At 48.4% G+C, this 18,135-nt stretch overlaps 1 protein-coding gene across 4 annotated transcripts in view; it reads right to left on the bottom strand.

Annotated features, from left to right (window-relative positions):
- The window catches only part of LOC140719217 (epidermal growth factor receptor kinase substrate 8-like protein 1), an 87,974-nt gene that overhangs the window by 20,239 nt on the left and 49,600 nt on the right, over positions 1-18,135 (bottom strand). For 3 of the 4 annotated variants that reach the window (XM_073033656.1, XM_073033658.1, XM_073033659.1), the window contains 6 exons: positions 15,576-15,655; positions 11,803-11,957; positions 10,354-10,421; positions 8,686-8,821; positions 7,037-7,125; positions 2,889-2,963 (listed from right to left, as the gene is read on the bottom strand). In XM_073033656.1, the coding sequence (XP_072889757.1) occupies positions 2,889-2,963; positions 7,037-7,125; positions 8,686-8,821; positions 10,354-10,421; positions 11,803-11,957; positions 15,576-15,655 (603 nt within the window). The remainder of the gene's footprint in view (positions 1-2,888; positions 2,964-7,036; positions 7,126-8,685; positions 8,822-10,353; positions 10,422-11,802; positions 11,958-15,575; positions 15,656-18,135) is intronic. The other variant, XM_073033657.1, reaches the window with a different exon arrangement.

Genomic DNA, 18,135 nt, shown 5'->3' with positions numbered 1-18,135 from the left:
GATTTCTCAATTGCCAGCAACCTGTGGACTAGTCTAGTGGTGTTTTGCATTATGGTTTAGATAGATATTGTTGTGTAGCCTCATTATTTAACCTATTGTGTAGAGCCTATGGGATGACACCAGCTGTAGATATTACTATTGGGACAAGGTATATGCTCCTCATGTTCCTTAACATCATTATTATTGTTTGGGAGATTAACTGGTCAATGTAAATTGTTCTGTAATTACGCTTGCCAGAAGCTGAAGATCGCTGGGGGTGTGGGGGATGACTCAAAGGGACGGAAAGGCCTGGTCAACACTGTAGCTCAATACATAAATTAATAAATACTTTATTTTTCCTTTCTTGCTTTTTGTATTTGTACAGTTTGTTGTCTTTCGCACACTGGTTGTCTGCCCTGTAGGGTACGGTCTTTCATTGATTCTGTTATGGTTATAGGTTCCATTGAGTATGCGCACAAGAACATGAATCTCAGGGATGGATATAGTGACCTATGCGCACTTTGATAATAAATTTACTCTCCTTTCGGAGGGGATTCCCACTGCTCTGCTCCTGATGCTGATTAGTGTTGGACTGAGTAACAGCGGCTAGCATGGGCTCGATGGGCTGAAGTGCCTGTGTCCATGCCATATACCCATATCAGCTCTCTGGAGTAAATGAACCCAGCAGCAGAGACTGGAAGCTGCCTCCTGCCTTCACCCCTCATACAGACCCCACAGCTTGGACACAACCATCCAATCATCCAGAGGACCCAACTCCATCATCTGGTAGCCGACCCTTCTCCCGAGGGTCCCAAGAGATGATAAGGAGGGACGGGATGGAAGATCGTAAGGATGCTGGCCTGAGAATCAGACTGCCTGGTGCCCATCCCCCCCAGCTATTGGAGGGGTCCGTAGACCAGGGTCGAACCAATTCCCAAACCTTCCTGATCTCCTAGAAGAATCCCTCCCTCTCATCAGCTCACCAGATTCTCAACCTTAGGAAGCTGTCGTTCCCCAGAAATCCACAGAGACTGTTCCACTGGGACAGACGTTCATACAGATGAAAACAGGAATTATCCAGAAGAGAAGGATGCATAGAGTTGGGGGGTGATGTATTAGCGTGGATTGAGGATTGGTTAACCAATAGAAAGCAGAGAGTTGGGATACATGGGTGTTACTCTGGTTGGCAATCAGTGGTGAACGGTGCGTTGCAGGGGTCGGTGCTGGGTCTGCAACTGTTCACGATATACGTTAATGATCTGGAAGAGGGGACCGAGTACAGTGTATCCAAGTTTGCTGATGGCACTAAATTGAGTGGGAAGCAAATTGTACAGAAGGTACGGAGAGTCTACAGAGAGATATAGTTAGGTTAAGTGAGTGGGCAAGGGTCTGTCAGATGGAGTACAATGTTAGTAAATGCGAGGTCATCCACTTTGGAAGGAAAACCAGGAGAGTAGAGTATTATTTAAATAGTAAAAAATTTGCAGCATGCTGTTGTGCAGAGGGACTTGGGAGTGCTTGTGCATGAATCACAAAAGGTTGGTTTGCAGGTGCAGCAGGCTATCAAGAAGGCAAATGGAATGTTGGCCTTCATTACAAGAGGGATTGAATTTAAGAGCAGGGAGGTTATGCTACAACTATACAGGGTACTGGTGAGGTCGCACCTGGAGTATTCCGGGCAGTTCTGGTCTCCTTACTTGAGGAAGGATATACTGGCTTTGGAGGTGGTGCAGAGGAGGTTCACCAGGTTGATTCAAAAGACGAGGGGGTTAAACTATGAGGAGGGATCGAGTTGCCTGGGACTCTACTCACTGGAATTCAGAAGATTGAGAGGAGATCTTATAGAAACATATAAAATTATGCAAGATAGAGCCAGGAAAGTTGTTTCCACTGGTAGGTGGGACTAGAACTAGGGGACATAGCCTCAAGATTCAGGTGAGTAGATTTAGGACAGAGATGAGGGGGAACTGCTTTTCCCAGAGAGTGGTGAATCTGTGGAATTCTCTGCCCAATGTTTGGATAGATTTCTGCATAGTAGGGGAATTAAGGGTTATGGGGAAAAGGCAGGTAGGTGGAGATGAGTCCACGGCCAGATCGGCCATGATCTTATTAAATGGTGGAGTGGGCTCAACGGGTCAGATATCCTCCTCCTGTTCCTGTTTCTTAAGCAGGATGGAACGGTGAGGAGGGGATGTGGGGAACGGTTTGGCTCTGTCGCCCAGGGGATGTGGGGAATGGTTTGGCTCCGTCGCCCAGGGGATGTGGGGAACGGTTTGGCTCCTTCGCGCAGGGGATGTGGGGAACGGTTTGGCTCCGTCGCACAGGGGATGTGGGGAATGGTTTGGCTCTGTCGCCCAGGGGATGTGGGGAACGATTTGGCTCCGTCGCACAGGGGATGTGGGGAATGGTTTGGCTCTGTCGCCCAGGGGATGTGGGGAACGGTTTGGCTCCATCGCGCAGGGGATGTGGGGAACGGTTTGGCTCCATCGCCCAGGGGATGTGGGGAACGGTTTGGCTCCGTCGTACAAGGGATGTGGGGAACGGTTTGGCTCCGTCGCACAGGGGATGTGGGGAACGGTTTGGCTCCATCGCGCAGGGGATGTGGGGAACGGTTTGGCTCCGTCGTACAAGGGATGTGGGGAACGGTTTGGCTCCGTCGCGCAGGGCGTGTGGGGAGCTGTTCCACCATGTGGAGTGCACAGGGATCCGCTCCATTGCTCGGGGCGTGAGGGGAGCATGAGGATCGGCTCCATCGTGTAGGGTGTGAGGGGAGCGCGGGGATCGGCTCCATCGTGTAGGGTGTGAGGGGAGTGCGGGGATCGGCTCCATCATGTAGGGTGTGAGGGGAGCGCGGGGATCGGCTTCGCCCCGCGGAAGCAGCAACGGCTGGAGGATGACCCGCTACTCACCATGTCCAGTGGTCCAAACAGGAAGTGGATGAGCTCAGTGGCACTGGGGTTGACGATGTGGTTCCTCACTCGTGCCTGGAGAAGAGAAATCCTCGGTCAAATGCATCCACCTGATTATCCCCGGCTAGACCTCTCCCTTCATGTCATCACCCAGGCCCCTTCTCTTCTTCGTTCCTGCTATCTTGTGCACCAAAGACTGCAGCAGGTTGATAGAGACCCACTGTGAAAAGCATTCTAACTGGCTGCATCACCATCTGGTACCGAGACAGCAACACACTGGATGGGAAAAGGCTGTAGAGGCTTGTAAACTCAGCCTGTTCCACCACTGGGACAACCCTCCCCAGCTCAGAGACAACTTCAAGAGGAGGTATCTCAAGGCTGCATCCATTATTAAGGACCCCCCACTATCAGGGATATGGCTTCTTCTCATCACTACTATCGGGGAGGAGGTACCGGAGCCTAAAGATTCACGTTCAGTGTTTTAGGAAACATTGAACTTCCCCTCTGCCATTAGATTTCTGAATGGTTCATGAACACCACCTCATTAGCCCTTTCTCTGTTGTTGTTGTTGTTGAGTCACTGACGACTCATGGCGACCCCATGGATAGTGTAGTTATCCGTAGGGTTTTCGTGACAAGATAACGGAAGGAGATTGCCACTGCTCAGATAGGGACTTGGCTGGATTCGAACTCAGGACCATCTGGCTCCAAGTCCACTACACCACTGGCCAGCCCACACCTTTCTTTATGAATTATTTGTTTTGTAATTTACGGTCAATAACAATATAAATGCACATCATACGTCAGAGAAAATAAAGTTGATTCTGATTGTCTCGTGTTCAGTGTGATCACGATCGGTGCTAGTGAGGGATGGACGGCTTCACTAGGGGTGGCCCGCTGTTAAGGTAAGGCATTATAGTTCTTTGCCTGGGTGCTCCAACAACATCTTCCAAACTCACCACCCTGACCGCCAGGCACAGAGCCACTCCACCACCTACAGATTCCACTCTCCAAGTCGCACACTGCCGTGACTTGGTAATACGATACACCGCCACCCTTTCATTATTGCTGGGTCTAGCCCCTGGAACTCTCCCGCCCAACGTGGCGAGCGTACGCCCCAGAGGCTCAAGGGGGCGGCCCACCAGCAGCCCCTCAGCGCACTCAGGGGTAAATGTTGGCTCTGTCCCGATTTGAAAAAGGAATAAATTTTAAAACGACCTCGCTGTCAACTCTCACGTCGTTATCCCATGACCAACACACAGAGTGTTTGCACACGAGACCGGGTATCATTTCCTTCACTCCCGTTAATCATTCAAAGCTCAGCGAGGTGGATTGAATCTGACTTGTAACGAATTATGGACAGTTTCGATCTGATGATTTACCTGCCCTGCCACTTAGATGAGACTGACTTATGCACAAAGAGAGAGAGCGAGAGTGAGGGAGGGGGGTAGACAAAAAGTCAGAAAAAGACAGTGACAAAGGCAGAAAAAGATTAAAATGCAGAGAGTGATTGCAAACAGAGGTGGGAAAGGGGGGAGAGAGAGGTAGAGAGGTAGAGATAGAGAGCGCAAGGTAGAAAGCGCGAGATAGAGAGAGAGAGAGAGAAAGAGAGATGATTTAAACTCAATTTCCAGGTAAGAATTGCACAAGATATCCCGCAGTCCCATTAGTCCAGCCTGGTTGCTCAGGGTAACAGGTTGAGTGATGCAACCGAGATGAAGGAATACGATTGAATAGAAGGAGATTAAACTAATCTGCTGAGGATCTGTGTGAGGGTTTTAGCCCGGATACTGGAGTTTACCCTAGTTTGGGAAGCTATACTTAGCACCACCTATTCGTTGAGATTCCCCTCCCCAACAAAAAAAAAATCACAGAACTCAGGAGAATTTATCCTGAGTTCTATCAGCAAGAAGGTTTTGCCTGGTTGCTGCAGGATTCCCGGCTGCATGGTTCCTGCTGCAGGATTCCCGGCTGCATGGTTCCTGCTGCAGGATTCCCGGCTGCATGGTTCCTGCTGCAGGATTCCCGGCTGCATGGTTCCTGCTGCAGAATTCCCAGCGCGTACATTCCGGGCCGCACAGCCCTGCAGAGGTTGCATGCTAGCTGCAAATCATCACCGGTGTTCCATGTCCTCTCACCGCCCCGAAGACGAGCAGGCAGTTGTAAAATACTCCGACTGTGGTGCGTTGTAGGAGGGCGAGGGCAAGTTGAAGAACGAAAGACTATGACAGTTCGGGGTGAACAACGACAACCACTTTGGGGTGAATTATGAACAGAGATGCCGACGGGCCTCTGGAAATGGTCACAGAGGGACCGGAACCTGCGTACCTGCCTCTCAAACACCACACGGGGCAGTGGTCAAAGAAAAACATGGACAGTGTTGTCCCATTGTAAGAGAAAGCTTTGCATTGCGCTGGAAGCCGCGACCCGATGGCTGAAGTCATGGGCATGTTTGTCTGCAAGTCAAAGTCCCAATGTCTACGAGACCACAAGCCCACTGGCGGCTGGAGCCCTGTCCTGAGGTTGGAGTCTTGTCTCTGTGTGTGTGGGTTGGTGGGAGGGTGCTAAAGGGGGCTTGCTTTGCTGTTGTTTTGTTTTATTGTTGATTTTGTTTGTGTTGTTCTGCTGAACATTATGAGCACGGTCCTCTGTTGGTGCCAGAATGTGTGGCAATGTTCGTGGGCTGCCTCTAGCACATCCTTGGCTGTGTTGGTTGCTAACACGAACGATGTATTTCACTGTATAGACACTAGAGGTACTGCAGGTGCTGGAATCTAGAGCAATATACACAATGTGCTGGAGGAGCTCAGCAGGTCAGGCAGCATCTATGGTTGGGAATAATCTGCTGACATTTTGGGCCAAGACCCTTCAACAGGATTTCATAAAAAGACTGTATGTTTTGACACATATGATAAATAAATGAACCTGGACCTGAATCTGAATCAGGACCAGGACCAGGATTTGGATCTGAATCTGGATCAAGACCAGGACCAGAATCTGGATCTGAATCTGGATCAAGACCAGGACCAGGATCTGGATCTGAATCTGGATCAAGACCAGGACCAGGATCTGGATCTGAATCTGGATCAAGACCAGGACCAGGATCTGGATCTGAATCTGGATCAAGACCAGGACCAGGATCTGGATCTGAATCTGGATCAAGACCAGGACCAGGATCTGGATCTGAATCTGGATCAAGACCAGGACCAGGATCTGGACCTGGATTTCTTCCTCATTCTTCTCAGCTCCAGTCAGTATAAGTCCAACTCGTGCTCAGAAAACAAGCCCAGGGATCAGTCCAGTGAATCTTCCCTCAAGGCCATTAACACCCGCCCTTAAATAAGGAGATTGATGTGCTTGATAAAAATGGAACATGCTGGTGGGAGGAGAAACGCAACAAACATTTCAGGTTGAAGATCCCACATTAGATGGAGGATCATCGACACTGGTTCTCCCTCCACAGGTGCTGCCTGACCAGCTGAGTGCTCTTGGTATTTAGATTTGGCACTTAACCTTTTTAAATCTCTCATCTCTCCCCTTTAAACCTCATTGCTGATCCCCCCAACTCCGGGAAAAAGATTAACTTTATTTGTCACATGACATTGAAGCATCAAAACATGGGTGAAATGTGTCGTTTGCATCAACAGCCAATACAGGGTTAGCCCACAACCTGCTAACCGTAACCTGTATGTCTTTGGAACGTGGGAGACCCCAGAGGAACCTCCCGTGGTCATGGGGAGAGCGTAAAAACTTCTTACAGATGGCGGTGGGAATTGAACCCTGATTGGTAGAACTGTAAAGCATTACGCTAACCACTAACCTACCAAACCACCCGTTAATATTTTCAGTTGATATTTCAGATTTCCAGTCTCTGCTGTTTTACTTGGGAGTTTTATTTACTTAAAGTCCTCACCTAAACGAGGAGATGAACACTAACGGGAGAAGTCTGCAGGCGCTGGAAATCTGGGCAATACACGCTGTTCATTGACTTCAAGCCTCCGAGACCTACGACGGGTATCAGGAGGTCGTACTTTCCGTGCCGGCACCCTGTGGAGTGTTCAGCACTCCCGGCAGTTACGAGGTTCAAAGACACAGACCGCAGCAAAGGTCGCAGACGCCACCCTGAGCCCTCTCGAGAGCTATGCTTACCAGAAGGCTGAAGGAGTACTTGTACTTTTGAAAGATTTCGATAAACTCCTCTTGGCTTGGCGGTCGAGCTCGCAGTGTCAGGAGTCCCTCTGAAATCAAGAAGGAATTCAGGTTGAAGTGTTTTAGTCAAAGGCAGAGACAGCACGGGCGGAGGGGATTGGGCGGTGAGCCGGCATAGACTCAATGGGCCCAATGGCCTCGTTCTGTGGAATAAGGCTTTTGTGACATCAGGTTTCATCCTCTTGCATTCCCAGACATTGCGCGTATAACAGCACAGGATTAGGCTCTTCATCCCACACTGTCTGATCATGATTCCCGTTGTAACTAATCCCATTAGCCATCACATGCTATATAGATCCCCAGTGAAAGCTGGAGATCTTAAGGAGCACCTTATAAAGGAGAAAGGTGAAGAGTCTACCTGGATCTATTTGCCTGGGTGATTTGGTACTGGTTTATTATTGTCAGAACTGCTAAAATAGAGCAAAAAGCATGTCTTGCATACTGTTCATTCAATTTAAACATTTCTTTCCCCAGGCAGTTAGTCTGATCAACCATTCTAGTTAACCCCCAGCCCCCTCTATCTATTACTCCATCACTGCTCTGTAAAAAAATTTAAACCATTTTTATAAGCAACACACACAAGATGCTGGTGGAACGCAGCGGGCCAGGCAGCATCTATAGGGAGAAGTACTGTCGACGTTTCGGGCCAAGACCCTTCGTCTTGAGTCCTGACAGGGCTCAAACCCTACTCCTTATTCTCAAACCATGCCCTCTGGTACTGGACTCTCCCAGCATCTGGAACATATTTCCTGCCTCTATCTTGTCCAATCCCTTAATAATCTTATATGATTCAATCAGATCCCCTCTCAATCTCCTTAATTCCAGCATGTACAAGCCCAGTCTCTCTAACCTCTCTGCGTAAGACAGTCCAGACATCCCAGGAATTAACCTCGTGAATCTACGCTGCACCTCCTCTACAGCCAGGATGTCCTTCCTTAACCCTGGAGACCAAAACTGTACACAATACTCCAGGTGTGGTCTCACCAGGGCTCTGTACAAATGCAAGAGGATTTCCTTGCTCTTGTACTCAATTCCCTTTGTAATAAAGGCCAACAAAATAGATTGTGAAGCCGAGTCCATCTTATCGTACAAGAGGTCTATTCAAGACCACTCCTGATGAAGGGTTTCGGCCTGAAACGTCGTCACTACCTCCTCCCATAGATGCTGTCTGGCCTGCTGAGTTCTGCCAGCATTTTGTGTTTTTATTAGGTCTATTCAAAAGTCTGGTAACAATGGGATAGATTTTGTTTTTGAGACGTTCTTTTATATCTTCGGCCCAATGGGAGAGGGGAGGAGAGAGAACGTCTGGGGTGGGTGGGGTCTTTGACTATGCTGGCTGCTTTACTGAGGCAGCAAGAAGTATAGAGAGAGCCTTTGGAAGGGAGGCTAGTTCCTGTGAGGAACTCAGCTCTCCGCAGTTTCTTATGGTCATGTGTAGAGCAGTTCCCATACAGATCCACGGCACATCCAGACAGAATGTTTTCTATCTGAGACAATGAGCCACTGTAAAGCCTGCAACAATGGAAACTTCACAAGGAATTTGTTGTGTTTCTACCGGACGGTCTCCTCACCAAGGGAGAGTCACCTACCTCCACTTTCCTTTGGGCTCTTCTTCCGGCCCATTCTGCTCTTCTTCCTTTGGTCCAGAATCTTGAACGCTTCGGCTGTTTTCTGGAGCCTCGCCATGAAGCCCTCGATATCGTCGAAGGTGTGGTTCAAGATCATCTGAAGGGAAGGGAGATGCAGAGCTCGGTTACAGTCTGACGAAGAGGCCCCGACATCTCCCATAGCCTTCCTGCCCCTCCCCTCTCCTAACTGCCCAGACTGTAGCCCAACAGTTGCTTTCCCACCATCTGTCCATATCTGCGTCCATCCACATGGGACCCCTCCTCATAACTCCCACCACTCTTACCCTCCCGGTTGTTGCCATTCAGCCCAAGTTCAGGGTTCTTCATCTGAATTCAGGACTACTACAGTACCTATCAGCTGTGAAAGTACGTTTAGAGCATAGGCTCCATTGTAATCAACTTATGCCAATTCATGCACAGCAAGATCCAAAAAACTGGACAGGCTCTCTTCCCTACCCACCTCTCTGCCAATCAGCTTGCTCCCATCACCCACCAACTTGCCCAACTCAGATCCTTTGGATGTCCCATGAGCCACAAGGTAATGTTACAGCTGTGTAAAATTCTTGTTAGATGATACTTAGATTGTTGTGTCCATTTCTGGTCATCTCATTATAGGAAGGATGTGGAAGCTTTAGAGAGGGTGCAGAGGAGATTTACCAGGATGCTGCCTGGATTAGAGAGGGTGCAGAGGAGATTTACCAGGATGCTGCCTGGATTAGAGAGGGTGCAGAGGAGATTTACCAGGATGCTGCCTGGATTAGAGAGGGTGCAGAGGAGATTTACCAGGATGCTGTCTGGATTAGAGAGGGTGCAGAGGAGATTTACCAGGATGCTGCCTGGATTAGAGAGGGTGCAGAGGAGATTTACCAGGATGCTGCCTGGATTAGAGAGGGTGCAGAGGAGATTTACCAGGATGCTGCCTGGATTGATCAACACATTTTATGAGCGAGCTAGGACTTTTCTCTTTGGAGTGAATGATGATGAGAGGTGACTTGATGGGGGGGTTGCTACAAGATGATGAGAAGCCTTGATTGATTGGAGAGCCAGAGACTTCCCCCACCCCCCACCCAAGGTGAAATTGGCTAATACAGGGAGGCAAAATTTGAAGGCTGATTTTACTTTCATTTAGTGATACAGTCCTTCTGGCCCAACAAGTCTGTACTTGCCCACTTACGCTCATGTGACCTACCGATCTGTATGTCTACGGGATTGGGGGTGGGTGGGGGGGGAAGTGGAGCACCACGTGGAGAATGTACAAACTCTTCACAAGACAGTGGCGGGATTGAACCCAGGTCGCTGGCGCCGTGATACTGTTACACTGACTGGTACACCACCACGGACATCTGGAGCCACTGCATACCAGCTTTCCTTCCACACAAAATTCGCAGCAGCTGGGAGGTGACAGACAATCTTTGCACCTCAGGTCGATTGTTGGGCAATGATTGGAAAGTTTAAGGGGCCAAAGTGGGAGACAAATAGACCATGATCAGATCCTACGTAAAGGTAGATCGGGCTCAAAGAGCCACATTGCCTTTTGGTGCGGAGACAACCCAACTGGGATTGGGGGGCCGGTTCAGGACTCTGAGACCTGGCTCGTCAGCGCCCGGAGCAGCTGAAGAAAGAACTCACCACATCGCGCGCCGTTCTCTGCTCTGTCATGTCCGCAGCACCCTTACCAGGTCCGTCCAATTCTGTAACTGAAACAAGACATTGTTAGTGTGGGCGAAGCAGGACAAGGTGTCTGCTGAAGGTCCTCAGCGTTCCACGGAGTTGGGGGGGCGGGGGGAGAGAAGCGTTAGTGGTGAGGGATCCCATCAGGACTCTCTGCCTTGTGCCAAGCTTCCACTCGGCCACACGATGGTGGCTGGTTGTAGAAGTCCTGGCAGGTGATGGGTTGGGCAAGTAATGGAAGGAGACCAGAAGAGGACAGAGCCCAGGGGTGAAGCAGACTTGCTGAAGCATGGGCAATTGCGTTTTGGTGAGTACGAATGATCAGAAACCTGACCAGGGGATCATCAGATGAAATGACCATAACACCATAAGACATAGAAGCATAATTAGGCCATTCAGCCCATCAAGTCTGCTCCGCCATTCCATCAGCGCTGATTTACTACCCTTCTCAATCCCATTCTCCTGCCTTCTCATGATCTTAGATGTCCTTACCAATCAAGAACCTATCAGCCTCTGCTTTAAATATACCCAATGTCTTGGCCTCCACAGCCGTCTGTGGCAATGAATTCCATAGATTCACCACCTCTGGCTAAAGAAATTCCTCCTCATCTCTGTTCAAAATGGACGTCCTTCTATACTGAGGCTGTGCCCTCTGGCCCTAGACTCCCCCCACTATTGGAAACATCCTCTCCACATCCATTCTATCTAGGCCTTTCAATACTCAATATGTTTCAATGAGATTCTGTCCTCATTCTTCTGAACTCTGGGGAGTCCAGGGCTAGAGCCATCAAACACTCCTCATACCTCATCTCCCCCTGTGATCATTCTCACGAACCTCCTCTGGACCCTCTCCAATGCTAGCACATCCTTTCTTAGATATGAAGCCCAAAACTACTCACTATGGCCTGATCAATGCCTTAAAAATCCTCAGGAATACACCCTTGCTTTTGTATTCTAGCTCTCCCAAAATGAATGCTAACATTGCATTTGCCTTCCTTTCTATCAACTCAGCCTGCAAGTTGGCCCTTAGGGAATCCTGTATGAGGACTCCCGATTCCCTGAATTCACTCCTTGTTTAGTAGATAGTCTGCACGTTTATTCCTTCTACCAAAGTGCGTGATCACACACTTCCCTACATTGTGTTCCATCTGCCACTTCTTTGCGCATTCTCTGCGATTTCTATGCTTCAAGCCCTTCCGCAGACTCTCTTATTCCTCAACACTGCCTGCTCTCCCACCAATCACTTTATCATCATGGAAGACCTGGGTAGGGTGAGAAACGAAAGGAGACCGGAAGAGGTACAGAGTTCAGAGATGAGCGGGACTTGCCAAAGGCTTGGGCAATCGAGGGCGAGGGATCTGCTTCCGGGAGGTCACCGGGTGAAACGAAGACACGCGATTTCCTTACCAGCCATCCCGGAAGTGGCAGTCGGCAATGGCGGAGCAAAAAAGGAGCCTTGGAACTTGCTGGTGGGGTTGTAGGTTATTGGAGCTTTGGGAGCTGTCTTCACTGGAGGCGAGGGAGGCAGTTTTTCTTGTTCATTCATCCTCTCTTTGTTCACTCTAGAAAGGAGAGCAACATGATCGTATCATCGTCTGCCATCAGGGATTGGCCCTCTGGCCCTCTGTTCACTTATCAGTTTTTGTTTATGTGCGTTCCTTTCCATAGACTCTACTGTATTTCTTTATATTTCCTGTAAACGTCTGCAAGAAAATGGATGAGTGAACTCGGCCTTTTCTCCTCGGAGTGACGGAGGATGAGAGGTGACCTGATAGAGGTGTATAAGATAATGAGAGGCATTGATCGTGTGGATGGTCAGAGGCTTTTTCCCAGGGCTGAAGTGGCTAACAGGAAGAGGCATAGTTTTAAGGTGCTTGGGAGTAGGTACGGGGGGATGGTGGAAGTAAGTTTTTCCACACAGAGAGTGGTGGGTGCATGAAATGCACTGTCAGCGACGGTGGTGGAGGCAGATACAATAGGATCTTTTAAGAGGTTGTTAGATAGGTACATGGAGCCTTGAAAAATAGAGGGCTATAGGTAGGGAAATTCTAGACAGTTTCTCAAGGAGGTTACTTGGTCGGCACAACATTGTGGGCTGAAGGGCCTATAAGGTGTTGTAGATTTCTATGTTTCTATCTCAAAGCAGTATATGGCAATTTGGATAATAAATTTACTTCAAAGTTTGAATTTTTACATTTTGGCCCATTGTCACTATGCTGGTTTCTACCCCGTTTCAGCAGAGTCTTGTCATTAGTTACCACGTCAGGGGTAATTCCAAACACTAGAGGTGCTGGAAACAGGAGGAGCAACAAACAGAAAATGCTGGAGGAGCTCAGCCTGTCAGGCAGCATCTGCGGAAGGGAATAAGCAGTCCAACCCTTCCAGCGTTTTGCGTGTTGCTCAGGCGTTACCGCAGCCCCTTTCCGGACACGGCGATGGGATGCAGCGCCACCTCCTGTTCGTGGCGCACATCACAGATCACCGCGTACCGGTGACTTCAGCCCCGTCTCCTCATCACTGGGAGCACACAAAATGCACTGAGTACAAAAGTCGGGAAGTTATATTGCATGTTTATGAAACTCTAGTTAGGCTGCATCGGGGGTATTGCATACAAATCTGGTCGCCCCATCGTAGGAAGGATATTGAGGGTTTCAAGAGGGTGCAGATGAGGTTTAGCAGGATCCTGCCTGGATTAGAGGGCACGTGCTATAGTGAGACAGATTTGGGCTGTTTTCTTTGGAGTGGCAGGGGCTGAGGGGAGATCTGATAGAGTATAAGATTATGAGAGGCTTAGATAGAATATTGAGACAATACCTTTTCTCCCCAGGGTTGAAATGTCTCATACCAGAGGGCGTGCATTTAAGGTGAGAGGGGACTAATTTCAAAGGAGATGTCAGGGGCAGTTATTTTACAAAGAGGGTGGGTGGGTGGGCTGGTGGTAGAGGCAGGTACGTTGAGGAATCTTAAGAGATGTTTAAATAGGCACGTGAATGTGAGAGAAATGGAAGGATATTCAACTTGTGCCTATGTAAACATCTACATTGTGTTGGCTGAAGAGATTAGTTTAGTTGACTATTTGATAACTAATTTAATTGGTTTTGTACAACGTTGTGGGCCGAATGGCCTGCTCCTGTTCCGTACTGTTCTATGTTCTATGGAGGGAAATAAATAGCCGACTGTTTATTCCACTCCATGGACCTGTTGAGTTCCTCCAGCATTTTGTGTGTGTTGCTCTGGACCTCCAGCATCTGCAGAATCTCTTGTGTCCTCACCACTGGCATTGTGTTGGTGTTTCTTTGGTTACCATCCCTTCAGCCAATGAAATAACAACTTCTTTATTGTTCAGAAACTTCTTTACTGTTCAGAAACCTCTTAGAACTTTTGGACATCTCCACTAAATCCTGTAGCACCAGGCTCAGGAACAGTTTCTATCCCACTGTTATCAGCATCTTGAATGAACCTCTTGTATGATAAGACAGACTCCTGGCCTCACAATCTACCTCATTGTGATCTTGCACGTTAGCTGCACTCTGCACTTTTGGTAGCTGTTACACTTTGTTGTTGTTTTACCTGTTCTAGCTCAATGTGATCTGTATGATCAGTATGCAAGACAAGCTTGTCTGTGTCTCTCTGTACCGGTGACAATAATAAACTAATACTAATAGGAATAAAGAGTTAATGCTGAGCACACGGGTGGGCCGAAAGGTAACAACATTGACCGTACTTTTTTTTCCCTTAGGTGCTGCCTGGCCTGCCGAGTTCCTCCAGCATTTTGTGTGCGTTGGCCTGAAGGTAGGGAAGTCCCCTGGTTCTGATAGGATGCATCGCTGATTAACTTTCAGAATGCCTCTCGCTGGGCGATTTTAAGAGAGCAACTCCAAATAAGTTGCATTTGAACCCAGCCTCCCCTCTATGGACTCTGTCTACACTCCTTACCGCTGCCTCAGCGTAATCAAAGACCCGGCCTATCCTGGACCTCCTCGTTTCTTCCTTCTCCCATCGGGCAGAAAATGCAAGGGTCTGGAAACATGTCCCACCAGGTTCAAGGACAGCTTCGATCCCACTGTTACCAGACTCTTGAATGGACCTCTTCTAAAAATTAGTCCCTCAATTTAGCTTGTCAAGGCCCGTGTGCTGTACTGTCTACCCACACTGCATTTTGACTTTATTCACCCTGATGTACTTGTATTTAGAAAAGATCTGTCTGGATGGTTTGCAGACAAAAGCTTTTCACTGTATCCCAGTCCATGGGTCAACAATAAACCAATCACCAATTACCCGTTAACTTATTCGGTGCAAGTTAACTGTTCCATGGAGTTTACAGAGATGCCGTAGGCCCTTCAGCCCACTGAGTCTCTACTAGCAATGCCACTATGCCATCCGAAACTCAGATATGGAGCCACTCCAATGACCTGGCTTCAATCCCGCCCTCCAATGCTGTCCCTATGCTCTCCTTATCACCGTGTGGGTTTCCCTTGTTGTTCTGGTTCCCTCCCACAGCCCAAGATAGACTGGCTGGTGTAAATCATCCCCTGATGTAGGTTAATGGCAAAATGGATCGTAAGGGAGTTGGTAGATGTGCGTGAGGCTGACTGAGTAGTGGGAACATTAGGAGAAGGGGGAAAAGTTTTAAAAACTGCAGGCGCTGGAAACCTGGAACAAAATCAAAAAATGCTGGGAACACTCAGCGGGTCAGGCAGCATCTGTCGGGAGAGGAGCAGTGTTAGTGTTTCAGATCTGGAACCTCACGTCAGTACAAAGGGTGCTTCACCTGAAACATTAATCTGTTTCTCACTCCACAGGCACTGCCTGATCTGAGTGCTTACAGCAGCTTTTTTAGTTTGACTTATTTTTAAGGAGACGTGGGTGTGGAGTGAGGAACTACTGGGAGTCAGACAATCAAATAGTAAAGATTAAAGCATACGTACATCGAAACATACAGTGAAGTGTGTCGTGTGTCAAATCAAATTAGCACAAATTGTGCTGGGGGCAGCCCACAAAAGCCGCCATGCTTTTTTGGAATGTGGGAGGAAACCGGAGCACCCGGAGGAAATCCACACAGTCACAGGGAGAACGCACAAACTCCTTACTGATATTGGAGGGAATCGAGGCCCGATCGGTGATTACTGGTGCTGTAAAGCGATCTATACCACTAACCCCGGCCGGCGGCAGTGACTCACCTGAGGGCATTTGGCCTCTCCGTCCTTCCGCTCCTCATGTCCGTGATCGCACTGTTGATGTCGGACTTAATCAGGTCAGCCTGCCGAGATAGTACAGGTGAGGTTAATGCTGCGTCCGAGAATGGGTGGCGCCAGTCATGAACTCTGCTTAACTTTCCCCTTCGTGCCCATTAAATGCAAACCCTGGCTTTTCATCATCACCCGTAGGTTGAAGAGAAAACAACTTGCTCCTCTGGGGAGGAAAAATCACTTTGCCCTTTGGTACCCGCCAATATCAGCCCATGGGATATTCAAAGGTCAGCTGGTTTGAGAATAATTGCTGTTTTGGATCCTGACGTCAGTGCAGGGTGAAAGGACAATGGTCTACTTCCCCATGCAGATGTTGCCTGACCCTTTGAATTCCTGCAGCAAGTTGTTTTGTTTTTGCCTCTTCCTAAGTACAAGATATTCAGTTAATCCTTGGGATGCCTCCAGCCTGGCCATTTCCTTTTCTCTTCTCTACCTTCTAGGAGAAGATACAAGAGCTTGAAAGCCCCAATGAGCAAAAGGTCAAGAACAACATAGAACATAGAATATTACAGCACAGTACAGGCCCTTCGGCCCACAATATTGTGCAGACCCTTAAACCCTGCTTCCCATATAACCCCCCACCTTAAATTCCTCCATATACCTGTCTAGTAGTCTCTTAAACTTCACTAGTGTACCTGCCTCCACCACTGACTCAGGCAGTGCATTCCACGCACCAACCACTCTCTGAGTGAAAAACCTTCCTCTAATATCCCCCTTGAACTTCCCTCCCCTTACCTTAAAGCCACGTCCTCTTGTATTGAGCAGTGGTGCCCTGGGGAAGAGGCACTGGCTGTCCACTCTATCTATTCCTCTTAATATCTTGTATACCTCTATCATGTCTCCTCTCATTCTCCTTCTCTCCAAAGAGTAAAGCCCTAGCTCCCTCAATCTCTGATCATAATGCATACTCTCTAAACCAGGCAGCATCCTGGTAAATCTCCTCTGTACACTTTCCAATGCTTCCACATCCTTCCTACAGTGAAGCGACCAGAACTGGACACAGTACTCCAAGTGTGGCCTAACCAGAGTTTTATAGAGCTGCATCATTCCCTCGCAATTCTTAAACTCTATCCCTCGGCTTATGAAAGCTTTCTAAACTACCCTATCTAGCTCACTGCTATCAGAGTCCTCAAGGGTAGCGACTCCATAAACCAACAAGCCCACCCTTTACACTTACGTGAACCATTAACCTGCTAACCAGTACATCGTTAGAATATGGGAGGAAACCAGAGCACCTGGAGGAAACCAGAGCAGTCGCGGAGAGAATTTACAAACTCCTTACAGACAGCGGTGGGAAATGAACCTGGTGTTGTAACAGTGTTATGTTAACCACTACGCCACACGCCACCCACCCTCTTCCATTATTGTCACTTTAGCATTAACTTTTTGCACTAGTCGGTTTGTACCGCTGTACTTCAAAATTCAAAGTAAGTTTATAATCACGTCACCATATGCAACCCTGAGATTCACTTACTTACAGGCATACCCAATAAATCTATAGAATAACAACCATGACGGAGTAAATGAAGGACTGCACCAACGTGGGTGTTCGAGCAGTACAGAAGACAACAAACTGTGCAAACACAAAAGTGAAAGCCATCATAATAATAAATAAGCAATAACGATCGAGGACATGAGATGAAGAGTTTTTGAAAGTAGCTCCATAGGTTGTGGGGACATTTCAGTGATGGGCAAGGGAAGTGAGTGGAGTTACCCCCTTAGGTTCAAGAGCCTGATGGTTGAGGGGTTTCTGAACCTGGTGGTGTGAGTCTTTGTATCATGCTCCTCTTTTTTCACCCATTACTGTGTTTATTGTTGTACTTATACACGTACACTAGGAGCCTTACACACACAAGGAATTACTCTGCACACTGGTGGATCTGACAATAACCAGACCTGACTCTGACTCTGCACCCACTCCGAGACAGGAGCTCTGTGCGGAGGTGCCCGCATTCGGATGGATGGGAAAGGGGTGAATGAGAGTTGCAGGAAGCTGTGAATTTGTGGAATTCATTGCCACAGATGTCTGTGTGGAGAAACCTGTCAATTATTGAAAAGCCTAGACAGAGTGGAGGTGGAGAGGATGTTCCCTATAGTGGGGGAGTCTGGGACAAGAGGGCACAGCCTCAGAATAGAAGGAAGTTCCTTCAGAACAGAGATGAGGAGGAATTTCTTTAGACAAAGAGGGGTGAATCTGTGGAATTCATTACCACAGACGGCTGTGGAGGCCGAGTCATTGGGTATATTTAAAGCGGAGGATGATCAGTTCTTGGTTAGTCAGGGCATCACAGGTTACAGGGAGAGGCAGGAGAGGGATAATAAATCAGTCTTGATGGAAGGGAGGAGCACACTTGGTGGGCCAAATGGTTTAATTCTGCTCCCATGACTTATGCAGTGACCAGGAAGGGAAGGAGAGGAGGGTTTCTGCCAGGCAACAGGCTCTGGCCCAGAGTCTGTGGCTTCAGGGCAATGGGAGATGACAGAGCAGGAA

Source organism: Hemitrygon akajei, chromosome 31 (assembly GCF_048418815.1).
Source record: "Hemitrygon akajei chromosome 31, sHemAka1.3, whole genome shotgun sequence".
In the NCBI taxonomy this organism is placed as follows: domain Eukaryota; kingdom Metazoa; phylum Chordata; class Chondrichthyes; order Myliobatiformes; family Dasyatidae; genus Hemitrygon; species Hemitrygon akajei.
The sequence above is the reverse complement of the archived record's forward strand: the minus strand, read 5'-3'. Positions and strand labels throughout refer to the sequence as shown.